The sequence below is a fragment of the Nyctereutes procyonoides genome, unplaced genomic scaffold (assembly GCF_905146905.1).
Source record: "Nyctereutes procyonoides isolate TBG_1078 unplaced genomic scaffold, NYPRO_anot_genome, whole genome shotgun sequence".
NCBI lineage: Eukaryota > Metazoa > Chordata > Mammalia > Carnivora > Canidae > Nyctereutes > Nyctereutes procyonoides.
Window position 1 is genome coordinate 44,043,128 of NW_026575142.1, and position 27,976 is coordinate 44,071,103.

General features: G+C 37.7%; 1 protein-coding gene across 3 annotated transcripts; it reads left to right on the forward strand.

Moving 5' to 3' along the window:
• The first annotated feature begins 27 nt into the window (after positions 1–27).
• Positions 28–27,844, forward strand: ACTL6A (actin like 6A). Of its 3 annotated transcripts, none has more exons than XR_008662134.1 (14): positions 28–185; positions 8,929–9,005; positions 9,169–9,343; positions 12,170–12,270; positions 13,141–13,238; positions 18,160–18,254; positions 18,602–18,708; positions 18,806–18,895; positions 20,396–20,457; positions 20,728–20,842; positions 20,996–21,076; positions 23,199–23,294; positions 25,982–26,132; positions 27,367–27,844. XR_008662134.1 is itself a non-coding variant. In XM_055307890.1 (14 exons), exons 1-14 carry the CDS (start codon positions 161–163, stop codon positions 27,445–27,447), a joined length of 1,290 nt encoding a protein of 429 aa, XP_055163865.1. In that variant the 5' UTR covers positions 29–160; the 3' UTR covers positions 27,448–27,844. The 3 variants fall into 3 exon arrangements, 2 of the variants coding, with proteins under 2 accessions (XP_055163865.1, XP_055163866.1); XM_055307890.1 differs by having other exon boundaries at positions 29–185; positions 25,982–26,068; XM_055307891.1 differs by lacking the exon at positions 28–185 and adding an exon at positions 528–546 and having other exon boundaries at positions 25,982–26,068.
• Positions 27,845–27,976: the final 132 nt, after the last annotated feature.

A 27,976-nucleotide genomic window follows, 5' to 3' on the forward strand; every position in this document is an offset into this window, starting at 1 on the left:
GGCTGAGCTCCGCGGTGTGTGGACGCTGCTTTGTTGCCCGAGGGGGGTGGCGGTGGAAGTTCGGGGGTAGGGGGCTGGTGCTTCTCGGGACCCGCGCTCGCGGCCGTCGCAGTCGCTTCGCCCGGTAGCCTGTAGCGTAGGAGTCGCGCGGACAGCAGCCATGAGCGGCGGGGTGTACGGGGGAGGTGAGTGAGTGCGGCCGGACGGGAGAGCGCGCCTTTTCAGCGTGCGGGGTCTGTGACCGCCGCCCCCGAGCCTCCCCTCCCGGGCGGCCCCTTCCGGCCTCCCCCGCTGGGACCCCGGCCTCCCCGCCCCGTCCCCGCCCCGCGCTCTGCCCGCCCCGGCCCCCGCCCCCGCCGCCCGCCGCCCGCCGCCCGCAGCCCGCCCGGCGCCGCGACCGCTCCCGCGGTCCCTCCCAGCCCGGGCGCCCGGGGGAGCGCGGTGTTCGGGGTGCACGGCGGCCGCGGGCTGGGCGGGCTGGGCGGGCGTTCCGTCCTGGGGGCCGGCCCGCAGAGCTCGCGGGCTCGCGTCCTGCCGGGAGTCTCGGTAACCCGGCTCCGTCGGGGCGCGCGCCGGTTTAAACTCGGGAGGTCCCGGCGGTGGGCAGGCGTGGACCGAGGGTTTCCGCAGCGTCCCCGAGGGCCAGGCGAGCGGCGGGGGGTGCGGGCCACTCGGGACGCCCAGCTGCCTCACAGCTGCCTGTTGGCCGACTGGGCTCTCCAGGGTGCCTCGTGGGGACACCTGTGGCTTAAAGACCTCGTCCCGTGGGGGGGGGGGCTGTGGTGGGCTGCAAGGGTCCGCACGGGCCTGGGAGTTACACAGACCTGGCTGCCTGTACTTCCAGCCTATTTACTGAGCGCGTTGGCCTTGGCTAAATAAGTTCGCTTAGCTTTTCCCAACTTCGGGGCCCCGCATTTTGGGAATGATAATCCCCACCCAGCGGGGGTGGGCTTGAAGGTTCGGTGAGCTGAGCTAATGGTGCACTTGCTGCAGAAACTGCGGTCCAGGGATGAGCAGCGTCAGCATCACCTGCGAGCTTTTTAGAAATGCACGACCTCGAGCCCCCTCTAAGCATACTGAATCAGAGCTTTCATTCTTGCTACATAGGTAGGAGGCACTGGTGTATCTGATTCTGGTCTGTGCTGTGCTTGATGAGTTCGGAAAAGGAGGAGACAGATCTAAAGTGTTGCTTTTGTTATCGTGTCTAGTAAGGTTAGTGTTTCTGAAGAAGTTGGCATTTTACAGGTAAGGGATTAGAAATGAGGTTCTCAAAGTTCTTGATTTTTGGAACGTAGCAGGAGTTTCTTTGGGGCAATATGCTGACCCCTCCTCCCATTCTTCTCTGTATAGATTCTGGGTTTTGATTTCTCAAATGTGAGAGGCAGTAGTTGCCCATTTTTACTTTGGAGAAAGCCTAGTGAATCTTCATGATTTACCTCCTTTCCATCTGAAGATGCAATCTTGACCCAAAAAGTGGATCTTTGTGTCTCATGGAGGCTGACTCTATTTTGACCTTTAGGTTCACTGATCCAAGTACCTAGAAGCTGTCCATGATTATTTCCTTAGAAGGCATTGTTGACTATGACTGAGATAGAAGTGGATACTTATAATGCCAGCAGCAAACATTTATTGAATGCATACTTTGTACTAAGAACTGTTCCAGAGACTTTTCATGTGTTGCACTTAATATGTGTATTAACTCAATCTGCAGCAGCCATAGGAGATGGTACTGCTAACTCCATATTATGGAATAAGAAAATAAGGTATGGAAAAGTTTAAGTAACTGGCCCAGAGTTACATAATTTCCTCATAAGGGTGAACAAGAATCTCTGGGACGAAGAAAAAGGCATTTCAATAAAACCGTTTCCCATCTTAAAACTAAAAAGTTTTTTGGTTGTTTCTCCATAAGTTATTTTTCAGTTATATAGCGACAGCGTATTCATGTATGGTTTAGGTATTCAGAATAAACATCCTGTGTCTCATTTGCTTATGGAGAGGAATATGTCTTAAAGCCTATTTCAGATATAACGTATTTAAAGCTCACAAAAATAAGTGTTATGATTTTGTGTTTGAGTTACCCCTGTATGGCCAGTATTTATAGTGGGTCACATTTTCCAAAGGGTGTATGGTGAAAAGAAACCAAACCTCCCACCTAGGTTTTGTGTAATTAATTAGTAAGTTTTATTTTTAACTTGCTTATTTAAAAGACCTTTGCAGTTTAAATTTTAAAGTTTATGGCTATTTTATTCTAATAAAGATTTCTGACTAGATCTGACACTGATCTTTAGCTTTGAGTATAATGCATAATTGATTATAGAAAGATTTCTTTACTTTCTAACTGGTTTCCAGGCCTACTCATTGCTACTATGACCATGTTTCCATGGTTCTCCTTTATTTCAACCTTGCATTTTAAAAATAAATAGACCAACTTTGATAAATTGTGTTTCATCATTCCTGCACCCGTTACCCCCAAATCTCTAATCTTAAAAATTTCTCAGAACCATCATCCCCATAAGCACCTTTGTCCAAACAAAAAAAAATAAAACGACCTTCCCACTTTCTCCCAAAGTCATTTGCCTTCAGTATCACATTGGAATGTTTTAAGACCTGGTTAGAAAATTGCCACCATTGCTTCATGTTTTCCCAGAGAAATTACCACACCTCTAAACTTGGAAGCCATAGGAAAAACATCAACATCCTCAGAAAAGTGAAAACAGTGTTTGAAGTAGCAAAGGGATCCAACTCTTGAGAATTTTTATCTATTGGAAACTGTATCCTGGTTTTTATATATCCAGACCTCTGTGGTTATGGTTTAAGCTTTCTATCTCCCTTTGCCATTCTCCTATTTTGGGTTCATTGGTACTTAATTTTTAACAAAACCAGGTACAGGAAATAAACCCATTTCTCATCCTTTGAAAAAGGAAAATAAGCAGATCCAAATTCCAAGAATCAAGAGTCTCACTCAGATTAAAATTCTATGTCTAGTTTGCAAAAAAAAAAAAAAAAAGAGAGAGAGAGAAAATAGTTTGCCATCTAATTAGGACAGAAACGTAATTGATTTGTTGAATTTTTCATTTCATAAAATGTTTTTTAATGCTCGCTATGTGCCAGGCAGGTATAGCCTCTGCCTCCGAGAAGCTCAGTTTTACAGGTAGGTGAGTCAGTCACATAGACACTATATTGTATTTAGTTTTAGTCATACATTTCCCCTCCATATTTAAAGAGCTGAAGTTGGAATATTTCTCCTTTTTTGGGGGAGGTTTTTCTATTTTACATAATTAAAATAATTTAATTCCAATCTAATTGACATGGAATATTTCTTGATGTTGTGGCAGAGTTTAATTGGCAGCACGCTTTTATTTCTTAGTAATGCATGAAATAATGGTGCATCTTATCATTGGTATAATATGAGAATTGGGTAACTTGATGAGAAAGGGTAACTAATTCAATGAAGTGTGTTCAGTAATGACAATATATAGAAGGTACAAAGGTAGAACAGACGAGAAAGTTAAAAACTCAGTGTAGGGGAACCAGAGGATTTTACAAGAGAGGTTATGGGGATGATGGAAGTAGAGGGGAGAAGGACAGTATATGCAAAGTTGAACTGAGTGAGAGTACACGGTGTGTTTAGGAGACAACATTATCCGGTAATGCTAGTGGGTGAGGTGCGAAACCAGTTGCCAGGTTTTGCTAGGCCTCGAATATCAACTTGGTGAAGTGATTTGAATTTTATTTTGTAGATGATGGGAAACCACTGATTGGTGCTTTCTTTTCATTGAGGCATTTATGTTCCCATATGTTCAGAGTTACAATTTTGAAAGATCACAGTATAGCAGTTTGAAAGGGAAGGGAGAAGGTGGAGAGATGGAAAGCATAATAATTGTAATAATTCCTTTTTTAAGATCTTGATTCAAGGTGGGTGGGTTAGTTGGTTGAGCATTAGACTCTTGGTTTCTGCTCAGGTCATGATCTTGTGGTTGTTTTATGGAGCCCTGCCTTGGACTTTGTGCTTAGCGGAGAGTCTGCTTGAGATTCTCTCCCTCTGCCCCTCCCGACTTGTGCATTGGCATTCTTGCTTTCTCAAATAAATTTTTTTTTTTTTTTTTAAAGAGCTTGACTCAAGACAGTGGTAGTGGTTGTAAAGAGGAAGGTAACTGAGGACTATTTAGCGGAAATATGAAGACATGCACAATTCTTAGTTTTTTGCCTCCACTGATTAGGCCGCTAATTGGGATATCACTACTGAGATTAGGTTAGTTAGGATGGGGTAAAAAAGACAGTGCTTCAGATATATTGGATTTGAGGTACCAGTGGGACATCAGGAGGAATTGATGTTGTACACTAAGAAGTTTGAGATAGGTCTTTTGGCTCTCTGAGTAGCACCATGGTGGTTGGTGAAGAACAAGTACCTTATGAAATGTGGCAGGAAAGGAGCCAAGAAGAAAGCAGTTGATCTATTTTTCTAAGAAAAATTGGTCTGATGTGAAAGTACTACATATCAGTATAAGAAATATTGGAAAAACACTAGTCATGAGAATTCAATGGAGCCAAAATCACATCTGATGGCATAAGGATCATTATTTTGAAGTGAGCCTTGGCAATCTGCAGAATGATGAAGTTGAATTTATTTTTACTCTTTATTTTTTAAAGATTTATTTATTTATTAGAGAGAGAGAACACGCGCGTGATTGCAGGCATGCGTGGTAGTGGGGGGGAATAGAGTGGGGCAGAGAGAGTCTTAAGCAGACTCTGTGTGCCCAGCACAGGGTGAAGGAGGGGGGTGGGGGACTCCCATCATGACCTGAGTTCAACAGTCTAATGCCTGACTGTGCCATCCAAGTGCACCTGATGAAATTGCATTTAGAAAATTTAAGCTAATTACTGAGAAGATTCAGGGCAAAAACTACCTGACTGATTTCCATGACATGGATCTTACCTGTGACAAAATGTGTTCCCTGGTCAAAAAGTGGCAGACATGATTGAAGCTCATGTTGAGGTCAAGATTGCTGATGGTTATTTGCTTCACTTATTTTGTGTTGGTTTTACCAAAAAATGCAAAAATTTGATTCAGAAGACTTCAGCACCAACAGTTCCACCGAATACAGAAAAAGATGATTGGGGGTGCGGAGGGACCTGGGTGGCTCAGTGAGCATCTGCCTTTGGCTCGGGTCATGATCCCGGGGTCCTGGGATCCAGTTACACATCGGACTCCCTGCAGGGAGTCTGCTTCTCCCTCTGCCTGTGTCTCTGCCTCTTTCTGTATCTCTCACAAATAAGTAAATAAAATCTTTTTAAAAAGATGATGGAAATTATGACTTGAGAGGTACAGACTAATGACTTGAAAGAAGTGGTCAATAAATTGACCGTTTCTAGATACCATCGGAAGAGACAGACAAGTCGACGTCTTTGTTAAAAAAGTAAAAATGCTGAAGAAGCCCAAGTTTGAATTGGGAAAGCTCATGGAGTTTCATGGTGAAGGTAGTAATTCTGGAAAAGCTACTGAGGATGAGATCAGTGCTCAGGTTGACCAAGTTGATGTATATGAGCTGCCAGTCCAAGAAAAAATTCAGACATTTAATGAGAATAAATAAAATATTTATGATATTTTAAAAACAGTTTAAGATATTGGATCCAAGATGATGTTGAGAGCTTGAGAGATTTGAGATTGGAATTATTAATATTTTGGTAGAAGTCAAGGCTGTAGGGGTGGAACAGATTACCTATGAAAGGATAAATTAAGGGAGGGCTTCCAAATATGGGGTCCCTAGTTTCTCCAAGTAATCCACAGGTAGAACTATATTTTGTTATAATTAATTCGTTTCTTTTATAATCTTTTAAAACCTTACAAGAAGGGAGTCATAAATTTCCTTACGTGTCTATATTCATTTGCTAGGGCTGTCGTAACAAAGCACCAGAGACTATGTGGCTTAAATAACAGAAATTAATTTTCTCCATTCTGGAGTCAAGAAATCTGGTATCAAAGTGTTGGTAGGGTTTTATGTTTTTTTTTTTTTTTGTTTTTTTGTTTTTTTGAGATCTTTCTCCTTGCTTTATAAAGGCTGTCTTCTCCCTGTGTCTTCACATGGTCTTTCCTTTGTATGTATCTGTGTCCAAATCTCCTCTTCATGCAAGGACACCAGTCATAAAAATTTGGCTTAGGGCCTATCCTAATGATCTCATTTTAATTTAATCACTTCTTTAAATTAAGACCTTCTCTCTAAATACAGACATGTTTTAAGGTACTAGGGGTTAAGACTTCTGCATATGGGTTTTAGGGGAAACAGGTCAGCCCAGAGCTTTATGAAGGAGGTCTGTGATACAGGAAAGGCTAAGAGCTGTGGTGTAGGACAAAAGATCGAACCTTGGGAATAGGAATTGAAAATTTTGGTTGATCAGGCAAAGCAATCCATTTATTTAGTTAAGATGTTTCTTTAGCCAGTATTCTGGTTTGTTAGTGTTAAAGTTTATTAATTCATACTCATTGGTAACTTTACTCTTTGTACTTGAATGTACATACTATGGTGACAACAAATGCAGTGTTCTGCTTTTAAGGACTCCTGCTTTCAGATAAAATAATTGGGATCAGAGGATTGTATAAAGAATGGATAATTACTTTGGGAAATATAATAAATGCAGAAACCTCCTTTCAAACTAGAGATAAAAATGGGTAGCTCATTTTATTTGAATAAAAATGAGATCATTATTCTGTAAAGACACCATCTCTTAACTACAAATATCTATATAATCATTGATTTTTATTTTTTTATTTTTCTTTATTTTAAAATTTAATTTTTAATACTTCTAACATGCTAAAAGTAAAATATATGTAAGTTTATATGTGATGTAATATTTTACCATATTTGTCTGAGATAAATAGAATATTATTGATACAGAGTTTCTTTCTCTCTGGTTCAGATGTAACCACAGAACTGAAGTTGTATGCAACAACCCCAGACCTCTGTGCTTTTACTAAGTGTGTGTATTCATAATGAATTAAACAGTTTCATAACATATTCATATAAATGTACATAGTAACTATATATATATAATGTAACATATATGTATTCATATATGTATACATAGTAACACACACATATATATTTAATAGCTTTTCAAACTAATCCTTTTTTGGAGATTTATCCATATTAATACATGTAGATCTAGACCATTCATTTTAGCTGCTCTATAGTATTTCATGGTGTGAACAAATTATAGTTGCTCTATTTCCCTCCTGAGGAGACCATTAGATTATTTCTATCTTTTACTTTGACAAGCAATGTGGTGATAATGTAATAGCGGCTCCCACTTATCGTGGTTATGTGCAGGTACTGTTCTAAGTGCTGACATGTATTATAGCATTGAACACATTTAATTATTAGAGCATCCTATGAGATAGGAACTATTATTATGCACATTTACATATGGGGAAACCGAGGCAGAGAGGTTAGAAATCACTCAAGGTCACATAGCTAGTAAACATTCTTAAATGTGTCTCCTTTTGATATGTGTGAGTTTCTCTAGAGAAGATAAAAGTGTAATTTCTGGATATGCTCATTTTCAACTTTAGTGCATATGACTAAATTGTGCATTGTGGTTGTATCAGTTTAAAGCTTTTATAAGCAAATGTGCGGGAGCTCTTCATTCCCTATATCTTTGACAATACTTGGTCTTATCAGGTGGATTTTGCCCTTTTAATGGAGGTAAATTATAGTTCTTTATTTTTTTAATGATTGAAAAAAAATTATGTGAAAAATCAGTGCCTGGGAAACCCAAGTGTTTTGTTTTTGGAGGCATGCTGTTTTGGGTAAAGTCTTTTAAAAGTATAATTAGAGTCTTTTCTCTGAATTTGAATGTGAAAAAAAAATTACCAGCTTTCTTCTTCAGCATTAAACTCTACTAAAAATCTTTGAAATGTGTGAACTTTGATAACTTCATTTTGATGATTTTTTTACTTGGTCTGCATAATTATATCTTAAACTGTTATCCAAAAAAACAAAAACAACAACAACAACAACAACAAAAAACTGTTATCCAGAGTTCCTCTTTTCCTTGGAAAAAGAGTTTTGCTAAGTTTCTTCTCTAATTGCATGGAATATAATTTCCCATAACATATGAAAAAATGGTACCTAAGTGTACTACACTACACTTCCCCCTGCAGATCTACTTTCCACCCATTTCCACCCTCTTTGTGCCCATAAGGATGATCACTATAGACTGCTTCAGTGGGTCTCTTAACCTCTGGTTTGGCTAGTGGTAGGGTAACCATATCCTGCTTCATGCCTCTTGTCCTGGTAGAAATATTAATAGAGGATCTTTTTTGCATTCATTAGTAGCCCAGTTGGGTGAGAAATTGTAAGATCACCTGAGCCAATGAAGAGGGGGAAGAGGGAGGTTGAGGTTGGCATATTTATTAGTATGATTTCTTCCCCTCAGGGTTAGTCATGGGTCCCTGCATCCCTCAACTGAAGTCACAGCTCCTGTCAGGTAGCCCCCCAAATAGAACTCTCTCTAGGTTCTGGTAACAGTTTTTCTCCATGTTTCTTCCGTTCTAAGGGTGGTGACAAATCTCTATTATTAGTGCTAGCGTACCATACTGTCCCTTTTGGTTTTCCTGTATTGTGCCTCCTGTATCTTTATAAATAGTCCCTTTAATAAGTAAACTCTTGCAGATTACCCAATTTTAGTGTACCATCTCATTCTTGATTGAACCTCTGCTGATATACAATGTATTACTTGTTATATTTTAATTAAATGAATCTTTATTTTTTAAGGTGTATTTACCAACTAGGTTCAAGCCAGTAATAATATGAATGTAATACTTTCTTTAATTTGTAATAGAGGTTTCACATTCTTATTTTAAGCACATTAACAACTCTTAATTTTAATATGATACCTGTGTTAATGTTAATTATCCTTTCATCTTTTCAGATGAAGTTGGAGCTCTTGTTTTTGATATTGGATCCTATACTGTGAGAGCTGGTTATGCTGGTGAAGACTGTCCCAAGGTAAGTATAGTGTTAGTTCATTAGATATGAAAGGGACATTTATGCAGAATTAAATTCATGCAGAAATTCTGACTCAATTATGGTAAAAGACTTTAGTTGGAAAAAAACGACTACTTGGTAAAAGCAAGTAAAACTTGTATTCTTATGTTTTTGACTTTTCCAGGTGGATTTCCCCACAGCTATTGGTATGGTGGTAGAAAGAGATGATGGAAGCACACTGATGGAAATAGACGGTGATAAAGGCAAACAGGGCGGCCCCACCTATTACATAGATACTAATGCCCTGCGCGTTCCCAGGGAGAACACAGAGGCCATTTCACCACTGAAAAATGGAATGGGTACAATATTTGTTTCTATGGATTTGATTTATAGAGTATGCGTGCTACATTTTAGACACAAAACCTCTTTTTTTATTGAATTTTTGTTTTTAATTTTTTTTAAAAGATTTTATTTATTTATTTGAGAGAGTGTGAGCTTAAGCACAGAAGAGCAGGGGATGGGGAGAGGCAGAGGGAGAAGCAGGCTCCCTGCTGAGCAGGGAGTTCCATGCGGGGCTCCATCCCAGGACCCTGGGATCCCAGAACCCTGGGATCATGACCTAAGCTGAAGGCAGGCACTTAACCAACTGAACCACCCAGGTGCCCCAGACACAAAACTTCCTATAATTCGAATATTGGATATTTTGTTGTTTTTATTACACAAACTCTCTGTTCCAGGCATGAGAATACAAAGTGCATCAACTTGTTCCTCTTCCTTAAGAAACTCATAGGGGAGATAGATATAAATATACAAATATGTAGGTTAAGTGTTACAGCTGTGTTTGATAAGCAGTGAGATTAGAGAGGAGAGGTATTTAACTCTGTCACTGGAAGTCAGTGATGGTTTTCATAAAGGAGGTAGCTTTTGTACTGGATCTTGACCAATAAATGAGGATTAGTCTGAATGTCAAGGTTGAGTAAAGCAGAGCAACCAGCATATGTAAATAGGTGGAGCTGCAGAAGAAGCTTACATGTTTAGAAAGGTCATCAATTAAGGATGCCTGTAACAGTGGGTGTATTAGGACCAGTTGCAGTAAAGGTGGGCAGAGAGCAATCATGATAGGACTTGTAAACCACCACACCAGGGGTGTATTAAGCTGGCAAATGAAAGGATACCCCAAAGGAATTTAAACAGAGATATGAAATATTCATATTTTCCAACTAGAGGGAGGATTCTAACAGTGTATATAGGCTAGATTAGAGGAAGATACTAGGATTAGTTAGGAAGATACTAGAATTCAGATGAGAAATGAAGAGGGTTCACATTTTATTACTGATGGAGATCCTGAGTTGGCTTTGAGGGCTATCAAAGAGATGAAAATTTTCCTAGATTTTTTATTGGGGTGATTGGGTACCATGCATTGATGTAGGATAGAATGGGAAGGAGGAGGTTTTATGGTCTTAAAAGGCAAATGTAATACCAGAGATCACTCTTACGTTCAGTTATTCACTAGAAGGACTCACAGGACTCCGAATATAGTTGTACTCATGGCTAAGATTTATTCTACTGTAGGGATACAAAGCAAAATTAACAGGAAAGAAAGGGCATGGAGTGAAGTCCAGAGGAAAGCAGTGCAGACTTCTTAGAGTCTTTTCACAGTGGAGTCAAGCAGAATGTACTTAATTCCTCCAGCAATGAGATGTAACATGTGTGTTGTCTACCAGAGTAGTTCATTAGAGACAATTTTTACTGGGGGTGATCATGTGGGTACCCCGTGCCTTGCATGTACTAAAACATAGGGTTCTCAGAGGGAAAGGTGTTCATCATAAACCACATTGTACAAACAGTTGAGGTGCAGTGAAATACTCTCATCATTTAGGGGAAGTTTCATCAGTGTAGTGTAGTTATCAATCAGAGTTCTCAGATGCCAGCTAAGGGTCAGCCTTGCAAGCAGATCTTTTTTAGTTACTGTGTGCAAAGTATTTGAATATAGGTGCTGTTGTAGTAAGTGGGTGAGAAGAATTTTAAGACATGGAGTTGTATTATATTAGCCAGAAAGCATGTGGAAGATGAGACACAGGTGGAGGATAGCGTCCCTTGTGAGAGCCTGTTCTGTATTTATCCAAAGAGAAGAAAGGGTGCCCATGAAGGAGAATGAGAAGGAACAGTTAGGGATGTAGGAGGATAAATAATATTCAGGAGAAGGCTAAGCGAAGAAAAAGTTCTTGGAGCATAGAAGTGATTCATTTTCATTGTTCTCAGCTGTGACATTGAGATTTAAACAAGAAAGGAAGTGTTAGAGTGACTAACAGTTCATTGACCAGACAAACAAAATCCTCATATGCCTGTGGGAGTATGTTGTACAGGTAATGACATTTTTTTCTTTGGACTGTGGCAGAGCAAGTTTGTAAACTCTTCAGCGTTCAGTAGTGTCAGATGATGTTGAAGGAGTCAAGGGTATTACAAATGTGAAGTTTCCCCTGGATTTGTCTGTCAGCAGGTCATTAGTGACTTATGCAAGCATTTTCTTTCTTTTTTTTTTTTTTAATTTTTATTTATTTATGATAGTCACAGAGAGAGAGGCAGAGACAGGCAGAGGCAGAAGCAGGCTCCATGCACCGGGAGCCCGACGTGGGATTCGATCCCGGGTCTCCAGGATCACGCCCTGGGCCAAAGGCAGGCGCCAAACCGCTGCGCCACCCAGGGATCCCTTATGCAAGCATTTTCGATGGAATGTTTAGGTGGAAGCCAAATTGAACTCCTATTCCCTGAAGGTTTTTTTTTTAGGTTTTTAAATCTTTTTTTCAAGTAGATTGTAAGCTTTTTGATATCCAATCTAGATCATACCATTCTTTTGTATTTTTTCTTACCATTCAGATTGCATACTGTGCTTCTAGTAAGACATTATTATTGAATAATATTTATTTGGCATTTTAGGTCTATTAGATACAGTAATTATATTTGGGACAGGTCTAGGAGTTGTGATACTGTTGGGGCTGGAGTAACCAAAAAGAGGCTCCGTGTTTATAGACAACAAAGATGATGTCTATATAAAGTACTGTATTACGAAGTAAATCTATAAGTAGATTCTATGTTCATGCTTAACTACAGAAACCATCTCTTAACAGATTCTGTGTTCATCTTCAACTAAGCATTGTTTTCAAGGTATTAATCTTCTATTGTAGTTGAAGACTGGGATAGTTTCCAGGCTATTTTGGATCATACCTACAAAATGCATGTCAAATCAGAAGCCAGCCTGCATCCTGTTCTCATGTCAGAAGCACCGGTAAGACAGGCTTTCTTTTCTGAGTTTTGTAGTTGTTTTTTAAGTTCATTCAAAGATTGTGTTCTTTTTTCTTTAAAGAGGCATAGAAGTTCATATTTTGAATTTTGAAAATTAGGGAAAGGAGGATTAATTTTTATATCCTATTACAATTTTTATTATTTCAGTAGTTAAAATATTCAAAGAACAATAACAAAGCACCCTAAATGGAATTTGATTATTTATTTTTTCCAGGGATTTATTTAACACTTGAATTCCTTGGGCCACTTCCCATTTGGGTTTATGAATTGTCCCATATGCCCCAGCGGCAAGGTGTATCTGCTTTTATATTCTATTTTCCAGGAGAGAAGTCAAATATGGAACTAGGGCTGGAAATTACTAGACCCAGGTCTCTTGTGAAATAAATTTAGTAGAGTCCAAAGAGCCCATCAGCCCATAACGATCATAAATTAACGATATTATCGTAATGATAATAAATTATCAATATTTTGTTATTGTTTTTAACCTATAGTTTTCTTTATGTGTACCAACTCTAGGAGAATTTGGTGGTTTAAAATTACCAGATTAATTCTTAAGATTTAATAATAGTTTATAAGAATCGTGATTTTCTTGTACTTTGAAGTCTGTAACTTGTAGAATTCATAGCAACAGATAATTATACTATAAATTTTCATTTATATTTACTGAATTTATTTACAGATAAATAGAAATAAATACACATATATTCTTATGAAGATTATTTTATGTGGTATTCTATTCTGTTTTTAATGTTTAAATCTTTGTTAATGTGGTGCTATATTGAATCTTGAAATAAATCAACATTTTAGTTTTTAAACAGTAAATAACTTGCATTTCTTTTTCCCCCTTTTCAAGTGGAATACTAGAGCAAAGAGAGAGAAACTGACAGAGTTAATGTTTGAACACTACAACATCCCTGCATTCTTCCTTTGCAAAACTGCAGTTTTGACAGCGTATCCTTGAAAGAGTAACATTCAGCTTTTCTTTCAAAGTAAATATGGTACCATTAAAGAGAATGCCCCCAGCAGGAAGACATGAGCCAGTTCTTGCTTGTTCAGAAGTTTGGGGTTTTTCTCTCTCTCGTTTTTTATCTTTCAGTATTTCTTATTGGAAAAGATATACCAGAAGTTATTAGAGGGAAATAAAGAAATGCTCAAATCCTGCTTGTTGATAAGGTTTTGAAATTTTTTGTTTCTTAGTAGGGGAATAGAAGATAGTGTTTAAGCAAATTCAAAGATTGCCATTTCCTTTCTCTTCTCCCATTACCATAGAAAAGTGGAAATTATATATAAATTCACTTAAGATTAAATCACCAATTTAAAAAAAATCAAATATTAATTGTAGGCATGTTAAGGGACAGACAGAAATGTTATGTTCTTATCTCAAAGAATTTGTAATGTAATATTCTTGTTTAAAGGTAAATAATAGATTTAAATATAAGCACTTCAAAATAACTGGCAAAAGTTATAAAGAAGTACATGATTAATTAGAATTTTTTGTGGAATTGTGGAAGTTCCCCAGAGGAAAATAGTTGCCTGACGAATCTTTATGAAGAGAATAGATTTGATTTGTATGAGGTGGGGGAAGGAGCCCTGTATTTAGAGTTCAAGTTGAAATGCTTACAAACTGATTTTGAATTAAGTACTTAAAACCTAGCTTCACTTTTTACTCATTTATGTTGTATACCTTCCTCAATTGCTATATTATTTAAGTAAATTTTACATATATGTGACAGTCACTGTGGGGACTGTAATCTAATATTGTCTGTAGTGCTGTTTTGAAGATGAATTTAGCAAAAGTGTGGAGGTAGAAAGTGTAAGTGTTCTTTCCTGTGAAGATTTCTTTCCTTTGAAGATTTCTGTTAGACTTCAGAAGGAAATAGGTTTGGGTCAAACTATAGATACCTTACATGTTAGGTTTTAAAAATTTGAACTTTAGGGACACTTAGGTGGCCTAGTCAGTTGAATGTCTTCAGCTCAGGTCATGATCTTGGAGTCCTGGGATCGGGCCTGCGTTGGGCTCCCTGCTCAGCGGGCAGCCTGCTTCTCCCTTCCCCACTGCCCCTCTTGTGCTCGCTCTCTCTTTCTCTCTCAAATAAATAAATAAAATCTTTTTTTAAAAAAATTGAACTTTAGACTCTAGAGAACCATTGCACGTTTTTGAGTAGAGGATGGCACTGTGTGTATTATCTCATTGATACTCATTAATAACCCTCTCAAGTCAAAGTAAGCAAACTGGTTCAAGTTCACAATTTCAAAGTGGCTTTACTAAATTTGAATATAGGTCTATTTGGCTACTTCCTTATAAAGAGTGTATAAACAGAATTGGGCATTGTTCTATTTTTTAACCTTTTTCTATGGAAAATTTTTAACACAAGAGTATTATATTGAACCTCCATCTGCACATCACACAGTTTAATAATTTTCAACACATAGCTAACTTGTAGTAGTTACAACCTCACCCAGTCCCCCTCTTACTGTGATTTTGAAGTAAATCCCAAGGATGATACAGTTTTATCCATAGGAACTTTAGCATGGATCCCTAAAAGATTTGACCATGTGTCTAAAGACAAAAACAGTAATCACAACCTTTTTTAAAAAACTGTTTAGTATATTTGAGTCTGGGCCCGACATTATATTTGTTCAGCATGTCTCTTCATCTGTAGATTCTATTCCCCTAGACCCTTTTTTTCTTTTGTAATTTGTTTGTTAAGGAAGTAGATTGTCCTGTAGAATTTCCTACATTTCTGGATTTGGCTGACTGATGTCCTTTTACTATGTTTTTCTAGCCCAGCAGATTTCGAACCTTTTATAACCAGAGCTTTCGTGGATTATATCTGTCAGTGTTTTACCATATTGGAAATTAAAATAGAAACCAAAAAATTAGATTTATTAGTTTAAATAATAAATCATTGTAGGTTAATATAAAATGTTTTAATGAAAATTAACTTTTCTAAAACCAAAAAAAAATTATGAGAAGAGTGGAATTACTTTATATTTGTTCAGATCTCTTTAATGTCAGGCTTATTAATAGCAGATGTTGGATTCTCATATCTGTCTTTTGCATTCAGTCTGTTCTGGATCACATATGACATGGTCTTTGGAAAAGTCACCTATACACTCATGAGAAAATGACAGTGGAAAAGGCAAATAACATATGAGTATTATTCTAAAAATTGTTTTGACCTCTCAAACATGCATGGCTTCAGGACTCTTTTATACTTTAAAGAATTACTGAGGACTGCAAAAAGATTTTGTTTATGTGGGTTTTATCTGTCAGTATTACTGTGAGAAATTAAAACTAAGACTTTATTTATATGAAAGAGTGAGCCAGTGCGTGAGGTGGGGGAGAGGCAGTAGGAGGAGGAGGAGGAGAGAAGCAGATACCCCACTGAGCGCAGAGCCCAATGTGGGGCTCCATCTCATGACCCTCAGATCATGACCTGAGCAAAAGAACCAGGAGTTGGATGCTCAACTGCTTGAGCCACCCAACTAAGAATTGTTTTAGCTTTTAATTATTCACTTAAAAATGACCAAAAAAGATCTATTAAGGTTAGCATAAATAACATTTTTATGAAAGATATGCTTTCCAAGAACAAAAATATTAGTGAGAAGGGTAGCATTGTTTTATCTGACTTAATTGACCACTGGGTTATTCTATCTGTCCACTTCAGGCTTTGTCCTCTTGACATCTCAAGCTAGTAAGGAGGGCTTTCTGTGAACCAAGCTGCATACTGTTGGAGAATGCATTTAGCTAAAAATGTGACAAAATCACAGAACTCACAGGTGCTGCTCTGATTTGAAGAGTGGATTAGTCTGTGTTCTGTTTTTGTTGGGCCCCCAAAGTCCTGGCCCTGAATAGTTTAGCAGTCAGTCAGCGATGTGGGTATATTTTATACTCAGATTTGGGTTTTACCCTTTCTGTTGTTCCCTGGCTTGTAGCGTTTCAACTTTACCTGTCCAGCTTTTCTTCCAGCCCTGAACTTCCTCTGTTCACTCAAAGTGGTGAAGGTGCAGTTCTCCACCACTGCTTTCCCAAGCCGTAGCCATGGAGCTGGGGAGCACCTGCAGGCACAGAAGCTATTACTTCAGCTTCTTACCCCTTCCAGCTGCAGTTCTAGGAGACTAAATTTTGGCTGCTTTTGAAAGCTTTCTAGTCTTAAAGTGGTTATTTAAGATAATTTGTTCAGATTTTGATTGTTATTTTTAGGAGGGTCCATATATCTTTATGCTACTTTTTAGTCTGGTACTACTGCATCTGTCCTTTTGTACTAATAGAGCCTCAATTTAACATTTATATGTATAGTTGACCAAAGGTCAGTAGAGTACCAGTATTAGCAAAGATAAATCACCAACCTGTCTTTCTGGCCATTGATTCTTATTGATTCTGATCATTTCTTACCCATTGCTTGGTTTTCTGCCATTAGCCCTTCATCTCTCTTGACATGCTCTTTCTGGTTTAATTTATTAATTTCCTTGGCTTCAGACACCAGTCATACACTAACAGATTCCAAATCTGTACTGTTCTGTATCCCAGATCTTTCTTGTGAGCTCCAGGCCCACATCTAGGTGCCCTACTAGAACTTTTTGTATTCTCTGTTGAACCACTTTAAACTCATTATGTCCAGAACTGAATTAATCTTCTCTCCTCTCAAATTTATTCCTTCTCCAAAAATCGTCTAGCTTCCAGTTGCACAGACCAGAAATCTTTCTCTTTAACCCTTCAAATTTAGTCAGTCATCAAGACCTATTTTTTTTTTCCTTCCCACTACCTCCAAAATCCATTTATTTCTCCACTGCCACTGCTTTAGGTGTAAGCTATTTCCAGGATTATTGCAACCCATCCTCTCACCTTGTCCATTCCCACTGCCCCTCTAATAATCTTTGTTAATTGCCAGGCTGCTTTAAGCCAAAATCATGTACATTCTTGCAGGCTCTCCTGAACTACTTTGCACTTCCTTGGCCTCACTGTACCCTCTTGCCTGCTGGCCTTCCTACATGTTCCTATCTTCCCTGTCTTTTCCTTCCTACCTTACATTTGGATTTCCCCAGCGTTGGTTAAGTGGTCTCTCCTTTATACCCCTAGGACACCCTGAGCTGTTCTTTTCACAGCATTACTGATTTTTACTAAACAGGATACCCTTCTGGGTAGAGCCTGCTTTGGGTCACCTTTTTGTGCCTTCTGTGCTTGGGAATGCCAGTGCCAGATTGATACCTTCCCTCAGTACCAAACTTACCACTAGGCACATAATAGATGCTCAGTAAATACTTGATGACCATGTGAATGGCCCTACTCCTGAGTACTGGTTTATGAGGTTCATGACCACAGGCCTTCTGCAGCACAGAGCTGTGGAAAGCTGGGATCTGCTGATATATTTGCTGGCCATTGAATCCACCTGGAATAGCTTTCCTATTGATTTGTGGGAACTGCCACTCAGCTGCTACACTGCTGAGATTTTTTTTTTTTTAAATCCTCTGTGGAGAATGGTTTTAGTTTGTAGCTCAAATGCCACAGCCTACCACTGTTCGTACCGAGTTTCTGTAGATTTTGTTAAATGCTTCTTAATTTGTTATAAGTCCTTTCATCTGTCTCCGGAGACTTTGAAAGATTGTGCTAATTTTGACCAGTTTAATAGATGTCTCTCTCTGGGATAAAGGTTTCCCTGACTTCCTCTCATCATCATTATGGAAGTTCTGCCTATTCTCATTTGTCTTTAACCCAGAGTTATTTGACACCAGTTTTCATCCCTGGATTAACTTTAACACATCTTAAGCCATGATACACATGTTTAAGAATGCTTTAGTAACTTTCCCTTTATAATAAACATTATTTTAGGAGCCTTGATACTTTCTTTTCCTTAATGCTTTAAACTAGATTTGCTAATGGTCGTTCTACTGGGCTAATTTTGGACAGTGGAGCCACTCATACCACTGCAATTCCAGTTCATGATGGTTATGTCCTTCAGCAAGGTAAATGGATTTAACTAGGGTACACTGAGATGATGTTAGCTGCCATGAAGACATAGAAAATACAGCAGTGAATTGGACTATCAAGTCATACCAGTTTCCAAATAAGATCTCTTTGTTAAGAGTTAAATATAATGTATATTTAAAACTGATACATGGCTTAAAAAATATAATGTATATTTAAAAATATAATGTATATTTAAAACTGATACATGGCTTCATTCATGCTTAGGGGGATAGTTCAGTTATTTCTACTTGAAAAAATTATTCATATATAAATACACAGAAGAATATGTCCCAAGGAGCTTGGGTTTAATGCTGTCCTAGCCTTGTTTAATCTGTTTTCATAGGCATTGTAAAATCCCCTCTTGCTGGAGACTTTATTACTATGCAATGCAGAGAACTCTTCCAAGAAATGAATATAGAACTGATTCCTCCATATATGATTGCATCAAAAGTAAGTGATGCTTGGATTTTCATTTTGGAATTTATCTCCAACTCTCCACCCCTATGTTGTGAACCCTCCTAACCTAGCACATGCTCTTGGTACTCAGGAAGCTGTTCGTGAAGGATCTCCAGCGAATTGGAAAAGAAAAGAGAAGTTGCCACAGGTTACAAGGTCTTGGCACAATTACATGTGTAATGTAAGTAGCCTTACTCTCTTCATAAAACTATTATAGGCTGTAAGTTTTTTAATAGAATGTGAGCAGTTTATTATTTTTTTTCAAGATTTTGAGAGAGAGAGTGTGAGCATGAGCGGGGGGAGGGGCAGAGGGAGAGGGAAAAGCAGATTCCCCACTGAATGTTGGGGATCCATTCCAGGACCCCAAGATCATGAACTGAAGGCAGATGCTTAACCAACTGAGCCCACCTAGCACCCTGAGCGTGTATATATATATATATTTTTTTTTAAGATTTTATTTATTTATGAGAGACACAGAGAGAGAGAGAGGCAGAGACACAGGCAGAGGGAGAAGCAGGCTCCATGCAGGGAGACTGACATGGGACTTGATCCCGGATCTCCAAGATCAGGCCCTGGGCTGAAGGCAGTGCTAAACTGCCGAGCCACCCGGGCTGCCTGCTTTATAGTTTTAATGATATTTTACAATAAAAAATAATAGCTTATTTTTAGAGGAAGGGCTATTTTTTGTATTTGTCAAACAAGTTGTCTCAACAAACTACTGCATTCATTTACATTACTATGATAAGACCTGGAAAGAACTTTGATTTTGGAGTAAAAGCAAACATTATGTTATTCTGTTCATTTTTTTTGTCTAAGATAATAGTTTTAGTCTGTAGAGACCTGCTAGTATGGCTCAGTTATGTTCTTTTTAACATCAGTCAGCCATATTAAAAAAAATGTGTCATTAAAAAAATGTCGTATTAAAAAAAATGTGTCATAGTAAGGAGCCAGTAAGATTCTCTTTACCAAAAATCCATCTCCGAACATATAACTTAGAGGAAGAGAGGTTAGTAAAACCTCTCACACCACAATGTACATTCATTTCTAACAGTAAAAGACTATGAAAGTCATAATTTGTCAGAGGTATATCCTGTCTGATGTTTTTTTGCACCTAAAGATAAAGATTTTTTGTGGATGTTTAGTAGAAGGAAAAATTGTGAAGATGATTAATGGTTTGTCTAGATATTAAATGAGATTTTTCATTAGCAGCCCAGAGGTTGTATATATTTCGTAGCAAAATTTTTAATTGTTTTATACTCTGTGCAGTCATTAAAAATTACATAAGATGCCATATGTGTATATGTATACACTACATATTCAGATAATCTTGGATCTAAGTCTAGGCTTATCTTTAAGGAAAGAACAGTGTTCTGAAACCAGTTTTGTTATGCAGGACAGGTATGAGGGTTCCTGATTTTTTTTTTTTATCTCATTATTGTTCCATAATTACTGTTAATTTAAATGTCATATAATTTAGTTTCTAATGCAGATGTTTAGAATTGGGTTTCTTGATACTCTGAGTCCTTGCTGGATAGATTTATACCCATGAAAGGACTTTGCCATCCAGGAACATGGTCCAGTTTCATTAAGTATTTCAAATATAATATTACAAAAGTATAGATTGCAAAGACAAATCTCCATAACCTTGTTTCTTAAAAACTTTTTTTTTTTTAATCCATAGTGTGTTATCCAGGATTTTCAAGCTTCAGTACTTCAAGTATCAGATTCAACTTATGATGAACAGTATGTTTTCTTTATCTATAAGATTTATAATAGCTCATTAAAACCTTCATACTAATCTTCTCAACACTGAATACTTCATAAATGAGGAGAGAAATATGATTTATTTAGTTAAAGAATTGCAGAATACGCTTAACTGGTCTAAAGGTAAAAAATTATGTTAAGAAATATTGGATAACGAAAGATATTCTGCTTTCTTATAAGTTGATAATTTCTTAGTTTATAATTTCGAATAGGATTCTGTCTTTTGTTTAATGTTTACTATGTTTTTAGAGTAGCTGCACAAATGCCAACTGTTCATTATGAATTCCCTAATGGATACAACTGTGACTTTGGAGCAGAGCGGTTAAAGATTCCTGAAGGATTATTTGACCCTTCCAATGTAAAGGTATGAAAGCTTGATTCATAATTTGCATGGCTTGTCCTGTATATGTGAAGATCTTGTGTAATTGTAAAACCTAAATAAGACTGCCTAGATATTCTTGGGTATGTTGTTTGAAGTTCTTCTGTTGACTACTCATTTGTTTTGTTGTTGTTGTAGGGGTTATCAGGAAATACAATGCTGGGAGTCAGTCACGTTGTCACTACAAGTGTTGGAATGTGCGATATTGATATCAGACCAGTAAGTGTCAGCCTCCTGCTTATGGTATAAAGGTATTTTTTAGGGTAAGAGAGTGCTCCCAGATCAATATTTAATTTTTTTTTTCAATATTTAATTAAGTTGGCAACTTTGACCCTTGACTTTGAAATCTGTTTTAGAGTATGTAAAATCATGAAGTACTAGAAAAGGAAAAATGCAGAAATCTAGAGCTATGGTGTCCAATGTGGAAGCTACCAGCCACATGTGACAATTTAAAATAAGTAAAAATTTAAAATTCTGTTCTTCAGCTGCACTAGCCACATTGTAAATGTAGCTAATGGCTACTGTATGACAGTACAGATAGGGAATGTTTCTGTCATCACAAAGTTTTTTTTTGGATAGTGCTCTTCTAGAGATTTCCTAAAATGTGACAAACCAAAATAAATATTATTGGTAACTTTTGTTGTATATAGTTTTGCTGCTTTTATTGTTCAGAAAGGTGTGGGTTCAAATTACGTTATAACTTTTACATGGAGTTTAGAGGATCAACCTTCATATTTTTTGTGCTTTACCAAGAGTTTTAAATGCTAGCTCCATATTATATACATAGTATTTATTAGATCGAATATATCTTATTTAAACCCTAGATTCAATTTGTAGCCAACATACTGCCTTAAAAGATTGAGTTAATTCATTTGCTTAGAGCATAGTACTAATAGCTAGGGATGTATTAAAAAACACTTTCAAAAAAGACTTTTGGGGATCCCTGGGTGGCGCAGCGGTTTGGCGCCTGCCTTTGGCCCAGGGCGCGATCCTGGAGACCCGGGATCGAATCCCACGTCGGGCTCCCGGTGCATGGAGCCTGCTTCTCCCTCTTCCTGTGTCTCTGCCTCTCTCTCTCTGCGTGTGTGACTATCATAAAAAAAAAAAAATCAAAAAAGACTTTTGGGTGGCTATGAAAAATGTTCTATATTTCAACTAGCACCTAGCAAACACATGGTGCTTCTAAGACAATAGGGATGTGCACACAGATTTTTAACACACACTCAGGGCCACTTTGGGGGAAGGCAATTAAATTGAATTATACTTACTATAAGAGTGTGATAACTTTGTTTTTAGTGAGATTTCTCCCTTAATTAACAAATACTGATTGCAGAGGACATGTTTCTATATTCCATTTTCTCTTTTAAAAGTTAGAGGATTTAGATATTTGGAATAAATTTTTAAAATATGAACTTAGCCATTAGAAAGCATACAGGTTGACATGTATATTAACTAACAACAGAATTAAAAAAAAACTTTAAAAAGCAGGCTGACATTTAGCTTTCTGATACGATACATACATGCAAATTAGAGGTTGTAAGTAGGGACTTAGTTTTTTGGGGTGGATTTTGGAAAAGTTCCCTATGTCGTTCTGATGTATACCCCTGCAAAAGAGAAAGGTAACAGTCATTTTGGTCAGGGATCTTATCAGATTATGCACTGTCATAATCATTAAATAATCTTCACTGTCTAATTTTGAATACTTCTAGATGAGCATTCCAAGGTGAAGGTATAAAACATACCTCTACTAAATATTGGCAGCTATCTGCCAAAAAATTATGATTGGGTTTTAGTTTTAGAATAATTGCTTTAAATTAGTGGTTCTTAAGCCTTAATCTATATTAAATCATCTGGAGGGTTTTTTTTTTTTTTAAGAATTATTTATTGATTTTAAAGAGAGAGGGGAGACCACACACGCAAGTGGAGGCAGGGGCAGAGAGAATCTTTAAGCAGACTCCCTGCTGAGCACAGAGCCCCAAGGTGGGGCTTCATCCCATGAGCCCTGTGATCATGATGGGAGCTAAAACTGCATTGAATGCTCAACCGACTGGGCCACTCAGGCGCCCCAGAATCATTGGAGTTTAAAACTAACAAAACCTTTGCCTGGTTCCACCCCTGGATTTTTATTTAATTGCCCCCAGGCATTGATGTTCTATAAATTCCCTAAATGAGTTGAATGTGCAGCGAGGATTGGGAACCACTGGATCAAGCTACCTGATCTGTATAGAAGTAAGAAAATTAAAAAAGGGAAAATTGTAGAGGAGGATATAGTATTAGTTGTAGTTGTATTTAAAACTGTTGGAAACATTTGGAACTAATATATTTTTGTTTTTTATCCTAGGGTCTCTATGGCAGTGTTATAGTGGCAGGAGGAAACACGCTAATACAGAGTTTTACTGACAGGTTGAATAGAGAGCTCTCTCAGAAAACTCCCCCAGTAAGTTTTGTTTGTTCTTTAGTGGTATTCTTCAGTCGTATGTGTCATCACTGGTAGAATCTTATAGATTAAGGTTTGTTTTTCAGTAGTAGATTGATACTTTGTGTGTGCCTAACATAGTATTACCTAAATAAATAGCCCTTGTGGATTAAATTTGCATAGATGACATCTTTTCATAGATGACTTTTGTACTATTTGGATCTTTTATTCATTGATTCCATATTTAAGTACCTTTAGTCTGCTAGGCACTAGGGATATAAAATATAGTCCCTGCCCACAAAGGGCTCAGTCTGCTAGGATGAATGGACATGCATAAAGTCTAACATACTAAGTGGTGTTAGTATGTCATGAACCACTCCAGGGAACACTGTAGATCAAGCACTTAACTCCCTCATGAAGAAGCTGTATGAATGAATAGTTCAACTGATTGGTAATTTATGAAAGGCTGTCTAGGTGGAGGGAATATCCTGTGCAAACCAGAAGGGGAGATGGCATATTCCAGTATTTCAGCGTAGTTGGCTTATAGTCTGTGCAGAAGTGGGAAGGGTGATATGGCTGGAAAGATAGATGGTGTATTAATTTCCTAGGGCTGCCATAACAAAGTATCACAGACTAAACTGGGTGGCGTAAAACAACAGGAATTTGTTCTCTCTGTTCTGAAAGCCAGAAGTCTCTTTCTGAAACATACAGATGAGAATTCTTCTTCTTAGCATCTGACTATCTGCCAGGAATCCTTTGGTAGTTATTGGATTGGAGCTCCAACACTTCCATCTGTCTCCATTGTCATAAGGCAGTCCTCTCTCATGGGTCTGTTCTTTTCATTATAACTCCCATCCAATGGATTAAGGGTCCACTCTGTTCCACTATGACCTTACCTTAATTTGTATCCTAATTATATTTGCAAAGAACCTATTTCTAAATTAGGTAACATTCACAAGTACCAGGGATGAGAACTTAAACATATCTCTTTTGGGGATATAATTCCACCCACAAAGATAGGTACCAGGTCTTGTTGCTTATTAATAGTGAACTTTTGGGATGAAATTTGGCAGGACTGCAGAGCGCCTGTGTTTGTTTTAAAAAAGATCACTGGGTACACTGTGACAACTTCTAAAAGGATTTTAAAAGGATTAGAAAAATGTGGTTTGAGGAGAAGGTCTGGTACATACTGATAACAGAGTAGTAGTCATAATCTTTAGATTTTAAAACTTCTATCAAGTAGTTTTTTATATGTTACACTCTGGACTAGTAGTTATAGTAAACGAAACGTATTAGGGGTTACATGGGCCCTTATGTTATCCATAGAATTTGTATATTCGGTAGTCTTTTTGTTTCTCATATAAAGGAACATTTTACATATGGCACATTTATAATTGTTATTTAAATACTAATATAGGTACATGATTGCACCTGATTACTACATTCTTGGAGTATATGGTCTGATCTGGAAAATACCTTAATTATATAGTACTAATTACTAGGTTTGGTAGGAAGTCCCAGAGTAATGACTGTCAACCTGGGCTGTCCAAGATCTGGTCAAGAGCAGTTAATTATCCTTGTCATTTAGGAGGCAATTAAAGATCAATGCAGTAACAAAAAAAATCTCATTGCAACAGATATCAACCAGTTCCTCACCTATAAAAATCCATATTCATTTCTCTTGCACCTAGTACCTCCTCCCTTCCATATTCCACGCCCAAAAAATACACAGTTTTCCACTGTGTAAGACTCAAACTGTGTGTTTGTATTAAAAAAACAGGGAAATATCAACAATTTGAGAACTATCCCCAGATACAAACTCCTAGGTAGAGGAAAAAAATCTCTTGATGCAGGGAGACAAGGATAGGACTAAGCCATAAAACCATGTTTATCAAGAAAAGTGTGACTTCAAACTATAAACACTAATTTTGGAGGAAATCAGTATGAATCAAAAACTTAACCTGAAATTAGATGTCTGTATTTTGATTTGGAAGTGGAGGAGGGTGGAGTGACCCAAGATAGGACGGATTAGGACAGCATGAAGGCCTAAAAAAGTAGTAGCGATCAAGTTGAGGAGGACAACAGGAAAGGTGGCAGGTTGGGATGATAATTAGATTTGATGTTGGGGGATCCCTGGGTGGCGCAGCGGTTTGGCGCCTGCCTTTGGCCCAGGGCGCGATCCTGGAGACCCGGGATCGAATCCCACGTCGGGCTCCCGGTGCATGGAGCCTGCTTCTCCCTCTGCCTGTGTCTCTGCCTCTCTCTCTCTCTCCCTGTGTGACTATCATAAATAAATAAAAATTAAAAAAAAAATTCTTAAAAAGACAATAACCAAGTATTAAAAAAAAAAAGATTTGATGTTGGAAGAAATGAAATGGTGTATGAAGCACTTAACACAGTACCTGATTTATAGGTAAGTGTTCAGTATGTCTTTGCTATTCTGTGATATAAATTGAATGTCATACTTTTTAATTGCAGTTTCCTAAGGTTTATATAATTTATTGTCAAATATTATATTTTAAGGCCACAAAGTATTTTTATGAAAGTACTTTATATAGTAATTCAGCCATGCGTACTGTTAGCCAAGCTGTTACAAAATAATCATGTATTACCATTATTTGAAAGTTACTAGGCAGTCATCAAAACTAAATTTTCTGAGTTGAGTCACCCATTCTTAATTTGTACTAATACTTCTCTCTTTATTTTAGAGTATGCGGTTGAAATTGATCGCAAATAACACAACGGTAGAACGGAGGTTTAGTTCATGGATTGGTGGCTCGATTCTAGCATCTTTGGTTAGTAGCTAAACTACTTTGAAAAACAGTCTATTGGATTGGTGGCTCGATTCTAGCATCTTTGGTTAGTAGCTAAACTACTTTGAAAAACAGTCTATTGAATCATTTAACCTAAGTGTACCAGTGAGTATAGTAAAAGATTAAAAATAATTCCAGGGCATCCATCATCTTTGTATTTTACAACTATCAAATGAGGAGAGGACTTAATAGTTCCACATGTTCTGATTTAACAAAATGCTTCTGTGCCTAATCAGTGGCTATTTGTCAGCCCAGTTTCAGTTTCCCTTCTCTAAGAAAAGTGGGAATTCAACTTACTTACTCCTGCCTCTTCTCATACTCCCATTGACACTGGGAGTAAGGCAGTGTCATACTCCCATTGACATTGGTCAGGACCTCTCTGTAGCACAGTTAAATTCAATCATTCCTTCTCAGGTCCAGGCTGTTCCCTGGCCTCTTGGTGTGGTGGAGGAAGTCAGGAGTTGGCTTTGGGGGCAAATGGTGAAGTCATGATGCTGGATTTTGCATGTTACTTAGATGGTGCCTGCCTTAAATCAGGAGATAAAGTTCTTGTACTTACGTGCACCCTAGACTTGGAGGATTTTCCCTTTACCTCACAGCAGCCAGAGTAAATGTCATGAAGTACTTACACTGAACATTTTTAAGCTAATAAATGTTTGTAGCTGTCTACTTATATATTTGTTCTATTTCCAATCTTTTTTTAATAGATCTTTTTTAGATCAAAACAGGCTACCATGCATGAATCCACTTGAATAGAGTCCATCTTAGGGAATGGATTTGTCCTACTTTATGTTTTATTAATAATGTAGCCGAGGCTCCTTCCTCGTTGGGTCATTTTCCTCCTTTCCACCTTCTATAGCGCCTATATACTATTGTGTGTGTACTTGCAAAACTTAGTCCTGATGGATGAGCACTTTTGGGATCTAAATGCTGCCCTTAGTCAAGTGCTAGGACAGCTCTTCAATTCGGTACTGGGATCAAGCCTTCCAACAACAGTTTCTATTGTTGTCATAGGTTGGCAGCGAGCCATAATAGCTAAACCCCCCCATCTTCCTGTCTCTAAAGCCTCGTGACAGTTTGAATAGGAATAGGAAGACTTAATATTCTTTCCAAATTGTGTCTGTGGTGTTCTGGAGGAGGGCAGAAATAGAGGAGTAACGGAAGACTTATTTTGGGGGGAAGGGCTTAAGGGTTCTTTAAAGATTAGGAGTTGTGAAGGTATTTAAAAAGTATTTTCTAATAAAAAGGCACAATATATAACTTTTCTTTCCATTTTACAGGGTACCTTTCAGCAGATGTGGATTTCCAAACAAGAATATGAAGAAGGAGGGAAACAATGTGTAGAAAGGAAATGCCCTTGAAGAGAGTTCCCAAAGCTCTTCCTTCCTGTGTCACCTTAAGTTTCATAGCTTTAGTATACTCAGGAAAAGAATGACCATCTTTTGTAGAATGTTTATACATTTTTGCATATTTCAATTTCCACTTAAAATTTTTAAGGCTTTAACTGGCTCTATAAATTAAGATAAGTTTGTGCTTTCCTTGAAATGCACTTATTCTTATTACAAGCATTTTATAATTTTGTATAAATGTCTATTTTCTCTAAATATTTTGCTTTCAGTAAAAGCTTTCCAACTCTGTTTAGTATGTTAATTACCAGTCATTGGTAGAATTGGTTTTTATTGACTAGTAAAACTTACTGCCTATGCTTTTTATCTTAGGCTTGCAAAATTAAATAAAAATTATTAGCCATTCCAGAAATACTTTTTTGGATTTTTGTTGTGTTGTGACTTCACTACTTTAAGGACTAAATGTATTTATCATGATTTTGAGTGAAAGTACTCCCTGTTTCTTTTTTTTTTTTTTTCTTCTTATTTTTTTTTTAATTTTTAT

Bases quoted from the DNA above. Each gene is read 5' to 3' on its own strand.
- ACTL6A (XM_055307890.1), top strand. From the start codon at position 161: ATGAGCGGCGGGGTGTACGGGGGAG. The intron at 186-8,928 runs GTGAGTGAGTGC...TCATCTTTTCAG, and splicing joins CGGCGGGGTGTACGGGGGAG to ATGAAGTTGGAGCTCTTGTT. The intron at 20,458-20,727 runs GTATGTTTTCTT...CTATGTTTTTAG, and splicing joins GATTCAACTTATGATGAACA to AGTAGCTGCACAAATGCCAA.